The sequence below is a fragment of the Heterocephalus glaber genome, unplaced genomic scaffold (genome assembly GCF_053883595.1).
Source record: "Heterocephalus glaber isolate CG9 unplaced genomic scaffold, H.glaber_assembly_v1.0 deba00000678, whole genome shotgun sequence".
In the NCBI taxonomy this organism is placed as follows: domain Eukaryota; kingdom Metazoa; phylum Chordata; class Mammalia; order Rodentia; family Bathyergidae; genus Heterocephalus; species Heterocephalus glaber.
The window spans coordinates 2,979,458-2,994,828 of record NW_028258157.1 but is presented as its reverse complement, the minus strand read 5'-3'; the positions used below and the strand labels follow the sequence as shown (position 1 = coordinate 2,994,828).

Genomic DNA, 15,371 nt, shown 5'->3' with positions numbered 1-15,371 from the left:
AAATATTATAGATAGATACGTTGAATTATAACAAGAATATAAATAGAGCATTGTAGAATACCTTTATTTAATTGTTTTGGTACTCACATGCTTTATATTGATATTAATCTTTATTTTTATACATAAAACAGTGCTAATACTAGTGTACTTCACTTGTTTCTAAATGAGCACATGTTAAAAACTGTATTCCTTTGCATATCCCTACGTGGAGCTTTCCACAAAACGGGACTCTCTTTCCATCTTTCTTACAGACAAGCAAATATATTGTCAATTAAGGGTTTTTTCCCTTTCTTCTTTTCCTTTTCATAGATTTGCTGCTTTCAAACAGCTGCATGCCCTTCCTGGGCTCCTCGGAGGGCCTGGATTTCCAGACTGTTCTGTTGGATGAGGAGCAGGGCCGGCTGCTGCTAGGAGCCAAGGACCACGTCTTCCTGCTCAGCCTGGCCGACCTCAACCGCAACTTCAAGAAGGTCAGTTTATTTCCCACATTGATTAACTCATCCCATTTCCTCTCTGCCTTTCTCCAGCTTTGGGTCCATGTTGAATGCAGTAGGTCACTTACGTGTCAGAAAAAGAATAGACTGTACTAAAAACAAAACACTGCTCCTGGTAGACGCTTGTGGTTTTGTGGATTTAAGTACACACGCATATTCTTGCTTTTCGCATGCATGTTCTTTCTTGAGAGTGAATGCATAAAGTTCTAAAACCTTTGAAAATGTGAATGAAAGGCATCAAAACTAGGGCATTGTTCAGATAGAGTAGAAATGCAGAGTTTTGGATTGAAGAAATGGCAAGAAAATTGTCCATCAAGAATGAAGATTTCTATATATAGCAACTGTGAAATCGATTTTCCTTTAATTTTTGGTTGACAAACTCCTGGCCTTGGAGTTAGCGAAGCAGGGTGCCAGGCAGAGCCGAAGGGACCCTGCACAGGGCTTCATCTGGCTGCCCGGACTGCATTAGCTGGGTGGCCATCTGCATGGCTCTGCCCTGCCTTGGGCAGAAGGGGTGGGAACAGGCATAAAACCTAGCTCAGTGCTGGCCCAAAACAAGGAGACCCAGGGAGTCCCAGGGCCCAGAGTGGGGCCCGAGCTTGGAAACAAAAGGCTTCCGACTGCTAGACCTGGCCTGGCATCAGGAGGAGACCAGTGAGAAGGACTAGTGTGCAGCCCACATCAGTGCCGGCCTTGCAGTGGGCACAAGGCCACTGTCCTTCCCCTACACTGCACCTGAGGCTGTGTGACTGAGGGGAGCTAGGCTGTCATGAGCCTTGGGAGTCAAGGAACTGTCCCCACCTCCGTACTGCACCTTGGGCAGCAGTTCTCTCCAGGCTGGTGTTAGGGGATGGGGCCTCCAGACCTGCCTGGCCGAGGGCAAAGACCCGCGCCCCAGTGGGAGAGCTGTGTGCTCTGGCCACATCAGCCCCCGCTGCAGTGTGGGCCTGGGTACATCCCCGAGATGGTACAGGTCCTCGCACCTGCAAGACTCAGGCATGATGCAGCTTTGCATCCCCTTGGGTGGAAATGCCTTTGCCAGCACTGCCCGACCCTGCAGCAAAGTGTGGAATAAGGTTCCATTCACAGAGGGTAAAACAACCTAAACCGCACAAGGCTAGTACCTAGGGCCTCAGCGCTGGGCTGGGAAAACCTAATACAGACCAGATCCTAGGAGACACCAGCACCAGGGTGGTGCCCATGGACAGAGCCCCAGAGTTGGGAGAAGTCTATTGAGCTGCTGTTCGGGCCAGTGTCACCGGTGGCTAGGTGCAGTGATCCTGGGCCGCTGAGTCCACATCAGCAGTAAGCAGCCCACAGCAGTGCAGTGTTGGTCCTACCCAGGGCTGGGTCCATCCTGCAAGCTGTGGGCTCAGAATGTACAAGTCTGCAGCACTGGTGGCCCTATGTGTGGCATAAGAATCTAGGGCTAGCAACTCCATGGTGTTTCTGCCCCAGCCAGGCAGATGCCCACACTGTCTAGCCACAGGCAGGTTACTGGGGAAGAGATCCCCAGGCTTACAGTGGATCCAGGGACAGGCTGGGGTGGGTGGATTACTCTTTTCAAGGACCACCGCCCCCACCAATTCCCCTCACCAGTTGCAGATTTGGGACAAGCCTGGGCTTAGGTGCCCCTCCAGTGCTGCAGTCGGAGTGATGCTCTAACAGCAGGCTCGGTGCAAAGTGGCTAAGAGAACCATCTACCACTGAAACAGCAAAATAGCTACAGGTTTGGGGAAACTCAACAGTCTGCTCAGAGTTTCTGGAAAAAGAGGCACAAATAAAGCCAGATTAACACTGGAATGAATATATAACCCTTCAGGACCCAGACAGCGTCACATTCAATGTCAGAAGCTTTCAGAAAACCATAATCTCACCCAACATTCAAAATAAAGCACCAGAAACCAACATGAGAGTCACCAGTATGGGTGAACTCTCAGGTGGAGCATTTAAAAGAGCTATTTTAGGGACATGCAGAGTCCTTCAAGAAAACACCATGAAATGATTCAATACTTTAACAGAGAGATGGAAATACATTTAAAAAAATCTCTGGGTGGAAGCATATACTAAGTAAAATCAAAACCATGTTAATTGGGCATCAGTAATAAAGTCAATCACACACAAGAATGAGTGTGTTTGAAGACAGGCCAGTTGAAAATACATAATCAAAGGAGAAAAGAATTGATGAAGGAGGAAAGTTTGCAGGAACTTCAGGACCTCATGGAGGACAAGTACCAAGCTTATTGGTTTTTAAAAGAAATTTAAAAATGGCCAATGTATTGAAACCTATTTCAAAGAGATGATAATAGAAACTTCTCAAATCTAAAGAAGGATATAAATGTCCAGGTTCAGGAAGGTTAATTGTCACTATTCTAATTTAACTCAACTAAGTCAACTCCAGCATACATTATAATCAAGCTCTCAAAAGTGAAAGAAAAAGATTCTTAAAGATGGAAGAGAAAAGAAGCAAAAACGTGTGATGCAGCCTCAGTTCACAGGGCAGGGAGCTTCTCACCAGAACCTTCCAGGCTAGGAGAGATTTGATGTGATGTGAGATTTGCACAGCACTGAAGGAAAAGATAGAAGAAAAAACTTCCTACCAAGAATATTGTACTTGGCAAAACTGTCCTTTAGAAATGAAGAAGAGATAAAGACATTCCCAGAGGAAAGCTGAGAATGCACGGAATATCTCGACCAGACTTGTGTCATAAGAAATGGGGGAGGAAATACCTGTCATGCACTACTTAAAGAAGGAAAGGACCATCTGTCTCATGATTTCATAGATTTTGGTCCATGGTTGGCAGCCAGGTGGGAGAGAGAGAGAGAACACAGAAGGGATAGATCCCTCCAAGGCATGCCACTGCAGCACCTCCTCTAACTGAACCTCCTCTCCTCATAGCTCACTGAGCTGTTAACTCGTCAGTGGTTCGATTCTCAGTAGCTCCATGACCCATTCATCCTTCAGAAGCAAGCACTAAACACCTGAGCATGGGGGGGGGTGTTTTTGAGCCAAACTCTACTGGGGGTTCTACTGACTGAAAGAGGAACTTAGATTAAAACACATTCAAGAATAAGGAGAAAATATGGGAAATTATAAACTCACTGGTAAGGTTAACTGTACAGACATGTTGAGAATGCTCTAATATAAAGATAATGAGTAGGACATTCACGTCTTCACCATGAAGATTAAAATAACTACATTAAGATATTAAGAGCTACATTAAGATGTTAAGAGCTAGGCAATATAGAAAGATAAAAATTGGGACAGAAAATGTTGAAATTCAGGAAAAGAATGGAGCACAAGTATAAATTTTTTGTATATTTTCTGATTCTTTGTTTTTCTCATCTTTACAATCACCTTACGTTGCAGTCATTTCAAAATAGCTTGTTATAACTAAAATATGATTTTGGTAAATCTCCTGGTAACCGCAAAGCCAAATTTATAACATACAAACCCCAAACTAATAAGCAATAAATTAAAACACACTATTAGTGTAAGTCATTTAACCATAATGGAAGACTGTTAAGGAGGAAGGAAAAAAAAGAGAAAGTACTATAAACTAGAAAAGCTACAGAATGGGAGTAGTAAGATCTTACCTGCAGGTAATTACCTGAATGTAAATGGATTGAATTCTCCAATTAAAAGAGATAAGTGATTGAATAAACCAAAAACAAAGAACCAAACAACAAAAAATGAAAAGCAAGACCCAACTATATATTGCTTAGAAGAAACTTAGTTCATCGCTAAGGACATGCATGCAGATGGAATCCAAAAGAAAGCAGTAGAACCACAATTATGTCAAGCAAAATAGACTTTAATTGAAGAACAGTAAGATAAGACAAGAGGTCATTACATAATAATAAAGAGGTCAATTCAGCAAGAGAAATGACAGTTCTAAATACATATGTACCTAATATTGGAATACCAAGTATATAAAACAAATACTAATAGACCTAAGAAAGAAGCATTCCGTAATGCAGTAATGGCTGGGAACTTTAACACCAATGCCAGCAACAGACAGGTGATCCACACAGAAAATCAACAAGGAATCAACAGAGTCATGTCACAGCCTAGACCAAATAGTTAACAGGCATGTTTACAGCATCCCATCCAACAAGGGAAAAATATATGTTCTTCTCTTCTGAACATGGGAAATTCTACAGGGTAAATCCTAGAATGGGTCACCAAGCAAGTCTCAACAATTTTTAAGAAATTGAAGTCATATCAAATATCTTCTCTAAGCACAGAAGTAAAACACAGGAAGCCTCATGTTCTCTGATATAAAAATATATTACAAAGGTATAGTCATCAAAAAAGGGAGACAGTAACATAAAAACAGACACAGACCAACGGAATACAGGTGCTAGTGGAAACAGGACAGCCTTTTTCACAAACGGGGCTGGGAAAACTGGGAGTACACATGCAGAAGAACGAAACTAGACCCTGTTATCTCACAGCTATAAACATAAACTGGGAGTGGATCAATGCCTTAAGTTTAAGATTTGACAGGTGACACTGATAGAAGAAAGCATGGAGGAAATGCTTTAGGTTGTTGGAATGAGCAAAGATTGTTTTGTACAAGACTCCAAAAAACACGAGAAACAAAGGCAAACACACACAAATGAAAACTAGAAAGTTTTTGCACAGCAAATGAAACAATCAGCCGAGTAAAGAAACAACTGACAGAGAAGAGAAAATATTTGCAAAGTGTACATCTGATAAGGGGTTAATGTCCAGATTATATAAAGAACTGGAAAAATTCAGTAGGGAAAATAACTCAATTAAATTGGGCAATAAACCTCAATAGACATCTCTCAAAACAGGACACACAAAGACCAGTGGTTATATGAAAAATGCCTGGTATTATGAATCCTCAGGGAAATGCAAATCAGAGCCATGAGAATGTCATGTCACTCCAGTAAGAATGGCCATGGTGCAAGAAAAGCAAAACTTTGCATTGTGTTGGTGGGAATAGAAAACAGCAAAAGCTATAGAGGGTCCTCAAAAACAAATACGTACAAATAGAGCTACCGTATGATCCAGAAACCCCACTGCTGTGTGTATAGCTAAATGGGAAATAAAATCATATACTGAGGGGCTGTTTCCACACCCGTGTTTACTGCAGCACCGTTCTTAGTAGGCAGCAGTGGAAATAACCCCACTGTCCATGAATTGATGAATAGAAGAAGAAAATGTGCATGTAGACAAGGAAGTTCTGTTCAACCACAAGAAGAGGAAGACCTGGGATTTGCAAAAACATGGACGGAATTGGGGATCATTATGTTAGACTTGACATGAAACTACAGCGTGAGAAGATCACACGCTTCCCTGTTCATATGGGTAATCGTAACGTGCCAGTGTATGTATCTGTTGAAAGTAAATTTAAATTTTAACATTACAAGAGAAATACCCACTAGTCATTCAAAACCCCCACAAACAACTGCTACCATAGTCTACATTTTCAAGCTCCCTATCAATAATAACTAACGACTATGTTAGTTAATATCAATATCTGTGCAAACTGTTAAAGACGCCAGACTGGCAGCGTGGGCAGGACTGCAGAGGACAGGAGATGTGGCCCGCTGCGCTTAGGAGGAGGTTGCTTGCTTTCCTTCCTTTTCGGAAGGGTTGCAAAACAAACGCCAGGCGCTACTGGGGGCTTGGGCCAGTGTTCCAGCACTTGTTCCTTCCCTCGCTCCCCAGAGCTGCTTGCTGGTCGTCAGGGACCTTGAACCTCCCTACGAGTGCACACCCGTCTGCAAGGGGCGCTGTCACTTAGCTCTCTGATTACCACCTCTTTTCACAACCGCACCTCAGCTGCCCAGTTATTGGAGCATTACCTGTTTTCAGGGCTATCGTCTGTGTTATTACCACTTCCTCGATCTATTAGAACAATTTTTTTGCCTTTTAATCATTTAACTGATAAGTAATTCTTCCATGTATTTTTTGTTACTTCCATCAAGGGAAAAGGAGTTATTTCTCATTTAAAAATAAACTCGGAATGTAAATGTATATGCCTGCATTCCACATAATCTGTTTCTGGAAAGAAAAGTGAAGGTTAGAATACTGCCAGTAGTTTTTATCAACTTTGATTAATCCAAACATTTAAAAACTCAGATTTTTCAAGTATTACAGTTATGCTGTAGTCTGGATATTGTGTAAAATAAACAGTTAAATGGGTATTGGAATTTGAAGAGCTTGCCTTCTATTCTGAGAGCATGGTCCCATTCTATTTGTGCGTATTTTTTTCTGTAGTAATTTCTTTTAAAACTATCCATCCTCCTAGGAGAGCCAATTAAAGTGTTGATGAATATCTCAATTGTCAGCTGAGAATGACAGTGTTTTATATAAAAGAGGAAAGAATTTTTAGCAGAGAATGGCAGTTTTTATTAAAAAGGCAGATTCTTAGTTAACTTTGCAATTTTGCTTTGAGATACTAAATGTCTTCAAATGAAGTTTTCCACATATGTGTGTCTTAGTATAGTAGCAGAAACTGATTCAAACTTTTAAGGGAATTTACTCTAGCCCTCTTCTTTGCCTTCGGGGAGTGGAAGAAAACGTCTGTTTATCTGAGCTGAGTGCATTAGATCATTGCTTAAAATAAATTCTGACGGCATAACTTTCCTTCTGTGATGGCTTTAAGCAAATCTCCCTTTGGCTATATTCCATGCTATAAATTTGCTAATATTAAAAAAAATAAATATTTATGAGATATGAACTTCTTATATGATGTTATTGAAACAAATGATTATTGAACGGATTTTCCATTTAGAGATTTTCTACATAACTGAAAAATATATAAGGTATAATTCAGAAGGGGTTAGAAATGCAGCGGTAGCAATTTGTGCTTATGTCGGCGCCTGCCTTTCTGAGTTATGTAAATCACTCGGTGCTGAAAGGTGCCCGTCAATGTGCAGCTTTGCCGGAGCTTAGGCGACTCTGCTGCCTCACTCTGTGCCCAACGGAGGGAGCCAGACCCCCTGAGGAAGAAGTTACATGCAGGGCTCTGTCTGTGCTCCGTGGGGTCACAGCCATCTGCTGCACCTGACTTGGTTATGAGTGGCTGGTCGGGGTCCCTCACCCCTGAACATTTAAAAAATGGAAGGGAGGGAGGGAAGGAGACACCCTCGGAGGGAGAGCTCTGATGGAGGAAGTGCGGGCTCGGTGCACCTGGGCTTCGGGACAAGGCTGCCCCTCCCTCCCCCCTCCCTCCCTGAAGCCACACCGTCCTGGTCGCTCCCATCTGCAGGGCCTGTAGTGAGGTGTCAGTGGAAAGCCAGCCAGCTGATCAGGCTGAATATTTAATAGTACCTTCTTACTGTCTTTGTTCAGACTGGATTTCGGATCTAGGATCAATAACGGTGCAGGATTTCTTCATAAATATTTGATAAAGGAAGGACTATTGGAAGGGCAGGAAAGTGAGACCTTCTGGAGGACCCCCAATATCCAGGAAACAGAAACGAGTGGGCTTTCAGCCCCCAGGATTTACACACCGAGGCGGGAAGTGTGTGTGGGGCAGGGCTGCTCGCTGAGGGCCTGCGTGTGCACGGCGTGTGCACCGCGTTTCCTGACCCGGGCCTGCACTGTGGGAAGCGGGACGAGGACTCCTCCCGGGATGGGTGTGGGGCAGAAGACGCACACTGGTTTGATCTCCTCTCCCGGACCCACACCACGGCTGTAGACAGCTGGAGGAGCTGGGCTGGCCCGCACCGCACCCGCCATTCCCAGGACCTGCGTCCACGCCGCAGTTGCCCTGGAACACAGCTCCGTGAACGTTGGCCGTGGCGTGTTTGCAAGAGCGGTGGAGTCACCCGGGAAGGCAGGAGGGAAGCCAGGAAAGAGCACTGGACAGCAGGGGATGCAGTGCCAGCAGGAGCCTCGGCTGACAGCACGGCTGCTGGGGGCAGACATTTCACCTCTGTCCTCCAGCGTGGGCACGATGCTGCGTGTGGCTGAGTGTCCCCCTTTCTGCATCTCATCCGTTAACCGTAGTCCTGAGACATCTTTTTTAAAAGTCTGCTCCTGCCTCTCCACTGCTCGTGCGCCTCTAGCAGTTTCTTAGGAACTTGAGTAAATCCAGGCTGCTTAGCCTTCCATCCTGAGGCTCCCTGAGCCCAGGTCTTTCCTTTCTGCCCATGCGTCATTGCTCCTCCTCTGCACTCCACCCTCTCTCTTCTTCCCTCCGCCTCCCTCTGGTCCTGTCCCTCTCTCTCCCTTACTCAAATTGCCCGTTAACTCGCCGGGGTAACCCATGGCCCCCAGCGGTGCCGCCACCGAGAGCCCCTGCCTGGGTTCCTCGTCCAGCCCTCAGCTGACTCGACCTCCCTCGCCCTTGGAGGTGACGCGTGTCCTGTGCGAGCACAGCGTGGGTGCCTGGGTGACTTTGTTTCCCGTCCGCATCCCTGAGTGCTCCCGCCCGTCCCTGCGGGAGGCAGGTGGCTCCCACCTGCTCCACCCGCTCCGATGCTGCCGCCCGCAGCCCAGGGTCCCACAGGACTCCGACACCCTCACGCGCCTCAGCGCTTGTGCACTGGGGACAGTATTCTTCCTCCGTGTGAAGGACTGCTATTCCCTCTTAGCAGCTAGAAAGCTTCCAGCTTAGAAGGAAGGAAGCCTTAAGTATGCACCACTGTGTGAGTCAATGAAAAATAAAATAAGACTGAAGAGACACCTGACCCGGGCTGGGAAAGGCTCAGCAACTTCACCAGGACGGCACCGTGCAGGGAGGTGAAGTCCAGAGCCTGGGGTTGGGGAACAAGGAGCTGTCTCCGTGCTACCTGGCCGCTCTCTGTCCCTGTGTCCTCTCAGCGCTGGCTTTTCCCAGGGTGGCCCCAGCCACACAAGGGCACCTACAGGTGAAGGCCAAAGCATCATGCCCGCTCCATCTCTGAGGAGCCAGAACTGCCAGGGCCCTCCCTCAGCTCTGGTGCGAAACGGAACAAATCCAGCTCCCAGCTGGAGCCGGGTGAGGAAACCGCGGGCTCCTGCTCCCCGCCCGGTCTCCTCGGTGGACATGGGGCAGGACCCAGCGAGGGGTCGCGCAGAGGGCTGGTGGTCATCAGTGCAGCACAGCGCTCAGGACTGGCACGCAGGCTTCTTCTCAGCGGATCACGAGGAATCACGTATACTGCCTACTTGGGAAGGATTTCAACATCAAATAGTTTTACAAAAAGTGGTGGGTTGACTTATTTTTCTTTCAGGAGATAGCCTGGAAAGTGTTTATTTCCAGTAAGAGTCCTTGAAATAATGGGTTTTTTTCTACGATTTGTGCAGTAAAAATAAAAAAAAATTCTGCTAACTTAATATTTGTCTTGTTTATATAAAAGTTCCTTCACCTCAGTTACATTTCTGCCTAATTTAAGCCAAGTTGTATGGAACCTGGCTTCTTCAGTTTGCTGATGCCTTGCAAACTTTTTCATTTTAATGTTATTGCAGTTTTTGGAGGTGATATTGCCATGAGGAATGGATTATAATTTAGGTTCAAAGAATTAAAAGATACATCGTTCTTCAGTAGTTATATCATCCCCTATCAAATATATAGACAGCAATTTAAAAATCTAAATGAACAAAAATGACCAGAATCATTGATTGTATTCCGTAACAGCATTCCACGTAAAATATCGGTACTCCTATTGACTTAGTTTTGTCAGACTGAGTTTGAAACCAATTATATATATTACAGAAGTAAAATTGGGACTATTTTATAAAGGCCTAAGCCTTGAATACTTTTCTATTCTGTCCTTTTTAACGTGTTCTTTTTCTTTTTTAAATAAAAATCCAATCAGTGTTTTCTGTTGGCGTTGAGGATATTGAAATAGAATATAAAATCCGGGCCTTGAGATTGCCCGTGCCTGAGACATAACTCAGTTAGAAGACAGTCAAAAATGTCTACGTGTCCTAAATTGTGAAACAGGTCACAGAGCATAGGACCCTGGGGAGGGAAGAAAGTCTCCTGTGCCTGGATTTGAACTAAACCAGTGTGGCTCTGTAAAACTCAGATTAATCTCACCTGGGTAACGTAAAAAGGCATACATTGGAAGCTGGCATCTGGGGCTCCTGTTTCCTTGCTTTCTGTTAAGGCTGGGGAAGAGTGTGGTTGAGAAATAGAGGAGAAGGTCTTGTCTCTGTGTGGAGCCTTCTCAGTTTGCATCATGGGAGCTGAAGTTTCCTGTCCCAGTCCTTAACTTTCTATGCCATTTGTTGAGTCAGAAGAATTTAAAAGAATGTCAACAGTCCTTGGGGGCAGGGCTCAACTGTGGATGACATTAGCATCCCTTTGTCATTCCCTTGTCCCTGATGATCTCGGCAGACACTGCAGTAACGGGCATGCTTGGCATTCGTGCAGCAGGGTCTAAGGCTGATGACTGCCATGCCGTGGATTCTGACCTGCAGAGCATCTGTCATTTACAGCATTGAATGCTCTCTGCCTCAGCCACCCTTTCATAGCCCAGCAGTGATTTACATAAAACCCAGAGCCTTCTGTATGTAAGCTTCGCAAGCAATAAATACAAGCTGAAAGCCTTTCCCCGTGTCTCACTTTTTCTTTTAAATAGAGTCACAGTTGATGGTACAAAAAAAGTATATTCAAAGCTCTCTGGCTGTGTTTCTTGGTTGGACTTCTGCATTAATGAATTGTTGGGATCTCTCCATCTGAAAAATTGCTTACTTTAAAAATAGTTCAAATCTGCTGGAAGAAGCAAGTTTGTCAACCAGGACACACACAACAGTCACAAAGAGAATGGCTCAGCAAGCTGGACATTGCCACTTAGATCCAGATTATTCAAAGTTGTATTTCGATTTCTGTTTCTTCCTTTCTATTTATTTTTTTTAATAGATGATGGGGCAGGTGAGTAGACTGACAAGGAATAACTTACTCTGAGACGACTGTTATTGTTTCATCTACGAAGGTGACAGTGCCCGACCCGTCACCTCCTTGTGTCATTGGCAGACAACTTCATCTCCTCTGGCTCTTTCATTCTGCTCAGAGCAAGTCCTTCCCCAGCTCACGGGGCAGCCCCCATGGTTCCCCCGGCTTCCACAGTCACTCAGGCAGTGCAGTGGCTTCTCTGTGGGGTCTCCTCCCTGAGCTTTTGCACACAGGACCTGCCCTGTCCAGGGTCAAACCCCAGGCACAGAGGAGAGGAGCAGCGAGCAGCGTCTCCTCCCCGGGCTTGTCTCAGGGACCCTGGGGGGCCTCTGGCCTTGGCACGTGTTGCCAAGCTGACATCTCCCAGTGGGCACCTTTGTGACTTGCGTAGTCTCTCCTACTTGCCATTCTTTCCCTTCCCATTCTCTGGGTCAGGTGGCTGCATTTCCACTCTAATATGCTCTGAATCTTACCTAGAGAAAGACAGGTGGCCGTGCCCTGGGTTTGCATCTGCCTCCTGTCCTCACACCCAAGCAGGGCCTTCGATGACCCCTAGCACCCCATGTGACCCCATGGGGCTCACATGTGCCCCTGGGCAGCTGTCCTGTGCTCTCTGCTGGACGTGCTCTGTTTCTAAAGAGTCTGACCCCATGGCCCAGGAAGCCTGCTCTGCAACAGCTGCTTCTGAAGTTCCCTGCTCCTGACTTCCACTCCCGGAGGTGTAGGATGGCACAGGTATCTCAGAAAAATGGCCAGTAGTTCACAATCTGGACATGGGAGAAGTCCTCTGAATGGTTCCTGGCCACCAACTTTGACAGTGTTTGTATCATGAGCTTGCACCTCATTGTGAATTTCATCCAGGCCATAGTTAGATGCCCAAGGTTTGCATTAGGATCCTAGGGTCAGCAACATTAATATTCCTACTCATATTATTTACTGTTTGGATTTGGACAGCACCAGTTGAAGTCTGATCCATTTTGCGTCTGTTTCTCACGATTTCCAGTAGTATTTCCGATGGATCCCAGCATAGCTCAGCTGGAACTGAGAGTCCTAATGAAAAAGAATGTAGATTATGCCTTGACCTCTTCTAAACGTGCCTCAAAATTAATGTTCAAATAGCTAGCTTTCATTTTCAAATAATGCTTGGTCATCTTTATTTTTATCCAATTAATAAAAAATACTATCTCTTGGTACTTATGTATGTGACAATTAAAGGTAGTATAGAAATTATTCAAAGAATTGCTGTGTTAGGAATCAAAAGCAAAGATTTTATCTGAACCCCCCAAAATATTAGCAAAATTACATACAATGTCAAATGCAAAATCAGGATAATGCCTGTTTAAAGCAACTTTACATTTGTTTTTGATGCAAAAATACTTTTGGCTTTAAAGATTCTTTAATGTAAAATGTGCTAAATGTGCTCTGGATAAAAAAGAAATTTTTCTGTAGACCTAAAAATGAGGAAACAAGGTCTGTGTGGGTAGCTGTGGGTGGAGTGGTTTCCTAGAATGCACACATTAATATCCATTGCAAACAAATGGGAAAATAAAAATGAGGAAACAATGGATCTGAACATCATATAAATGTAATACCCTTTCTGAGAGAGCCCCATATTTGCATAGGATAATCTGAATTTTATTTCACCTTGCTATAATAAGCTTACGCTCCTACAGTTATTTGAGAATTCTGCTCTCTTACTACTAAACCAAAAAGTAATCAGAATTATACAAAAAAATGACTGGGAAAACTTAAAGATTAAAAACTTACACTAGAAGCTGGGCACTGTAGAAAGTTGGTGTTTAAAAATTAGAACGTAATTCCCAGGTTCATAAATTTGATCTTTCTGCTACATAGCAATGATAATATAATTTTTCCATTATTTTGTCATTATTTAATCTTGAAAATGGAGTGTATAATTACTAAATTCCTCAGATTACTTGAAATTCATCAAACCAGTCCCTTATTTCTGAGTCCTTATATCATAAAAATAACTAAGTTAAACAAAATCATAACTTAAAATGCAATATTTACTAGACCACCATATTATTAGACACACCCTTCTCTGCCTAATATGAAAAGGGCTTGTTATTTCCTTTTCTTTAAGGAAGTCTAAAACAAAAGGCTTTTCATACATCAAGATCCAACACTGGCTCATTTCTTGAGATGAAGCTGAAATTTTAAATCAAGATGACTTCTGATCTCCTCTCTTAACTATTCTGGCTGAATAGGCCATTTTCCTCCAACGCTTAACCCTGTACACCTGTTTCTCAGGGGAAAAGGAATTGGAGTGAATGACTTTCTCACTTCAAATTAGTTCACTGATAAAATTACATTGCAGCTTTTTATTTAGTGTTAAAAGAAGAAGTATATGCCCTGGAAACCATCCTGGTGCATTAGCCTTCAGTGCAGGGCACCCTGCTCAGGCTCAGGGTGGGAATCCATGCTGAACACACGTGATCTCAAAGCCCCAGGGACGAATCAGAGTTGCCTGCTCGGGGGCCCATGTGGTCACTGCAGGGACCCCAGGCCCGGCACACAGGGGCTCCCTCCAGCACTGGACCAGAGCTCCTCTGTGGCTCACACTCAGGGAAGCCCAGGGAGGGTTTCTCGGGGAAGCACTTCGGATTGCTTTTCAGTGCATCTTCACAGAGTGGCCCATGGCCTTGCCATGGACTCAGAGGTCTCCACCAGCTCCTTGAGACCCTAATGCAAGCAATGAGTGACATTCCTCAGAGTGTTTGCTGCCTACCTATAAGTGTAGCTGGACTGCACTTTCACATTGGCAGCCTGAGAATTTCTTCGAATGGGTTGTGATGTCCAACTTGCAGTAGCATCTGTCTTTCTCACACCGTCCACTCTCACTGAGGCCCCACTGTAGTCCTCGCTTTAACTCAGTGGAGGGTAAAGCAGGTGGGCCCTCACTCTCAGGCTGCCTCCAGTGTGAGAGAAAGGGCGGTCAGAGAAGAATCAGGGCAGCAGAGGCGCGTCACATGCTGTTAGGTGTTAATTCTGAAGTACGGTGGCGTTGGCATTCCCGCGACAGTGGTCACATGGGTCATCAGAGACACAACCTGAAAGGTGACCGTCTTGGCAGGGGTACCAGCAGGGGGTCCTGCAGTGGAACAAGCTCTGGCTGCAGGGTGGTGGCCAGCAGGAGTGCCCAGACAGAAGGCCCAGTGCGTCCCTGAGCCCAGTGGGTGTCCAGAGTAGAGGTTTCAGCCTGGCTTTGGGTGGAGCTGCTGAGACTCACAGCACCTAAGGCGGGAAGGACTGGGCCTCCGTGTCTAATTCTGCTGTAGTTCCTTGTCGGACACACCTAGAATGTGGTCCCAAACTGAATTTCCTGCAAAACGAAAACACCAATGGGGCATGAGGAACACAGCGAGAGAGGAAGACAGGGGTGGGTCACCGGGAGCCCCGGAGGCCCTGGGATCAGAGAGGGGACAGCTGGAGCCCATCGCCTGTGCTGCAGGACATTTTACTGGGAAACTTTATGTGAATCTCAAAGAAGGGAAGACGCTGAGGATTCAACCTTCCCGTGGGCGACAGTTTCCGCCTGTGTCATCGTCAACTCCTGCCCCGCTCTGGGGCCTGGCGTGGCCCCACCCGCTCCCGGCTCCTGGCAGGAGCTGTTCCTGCTGGTCCAGGCCTCGCCTCGGGTCCAGTGCGAGCACCCCACCGTGACCTGTGACGGGCGCTGCCCTCTGGAGCACCAGCTTCCTCTGGAACTAGGTTTTGTGAACTGGCTGCAGCTTCCTCCGCCTCCGCGGCCTGCTCATCTCTGAGCTGGGCCAAAGGGCGCTCCAACCCTGCGCTTGAAGCGCCAGTCAGCGAACTCCAAGATGCCAGGCTTGGCATTTCCTGTGGACACTGCTGTGAGGCCTCATCGTGGGAAAGCTTCCCCGACTTGCCTGACATGAAACAATTAAAAGTGAATTGTGTGACATTTTCACCTCACTAAATGATAACTGTTAATGAGCTGTATAAATTGTTGATAAAAAGTATGAAA

The 15,371-nt window shown here is 45.5% G+C and overlaps 1 protein-coding gene across 6 annotated transcripts in view; it reads left to right on the top strand.

Moving 5' to 3' along the window:
• Sema3d (semaphorin 3D) overlaps positions 1-15,371 on the top strand; it is a 161,823-nt gene that overhangs the window by 70,532 nt on the left and 75,920 nt on the right. For all 6 annotated transcript variants that reach the window (XM_004839776.4, XM_013070355.3, XM_004839774.3 and 3 more), the window contains one exon: positions 310-470. In XM_004839776.4, coding sequence (XP_004839833.1) covers positions 310-470 — 161 coding nt within the window. The remainder of the gene's footprint in view (positions 1-309; positions 471-15,371) is intronic.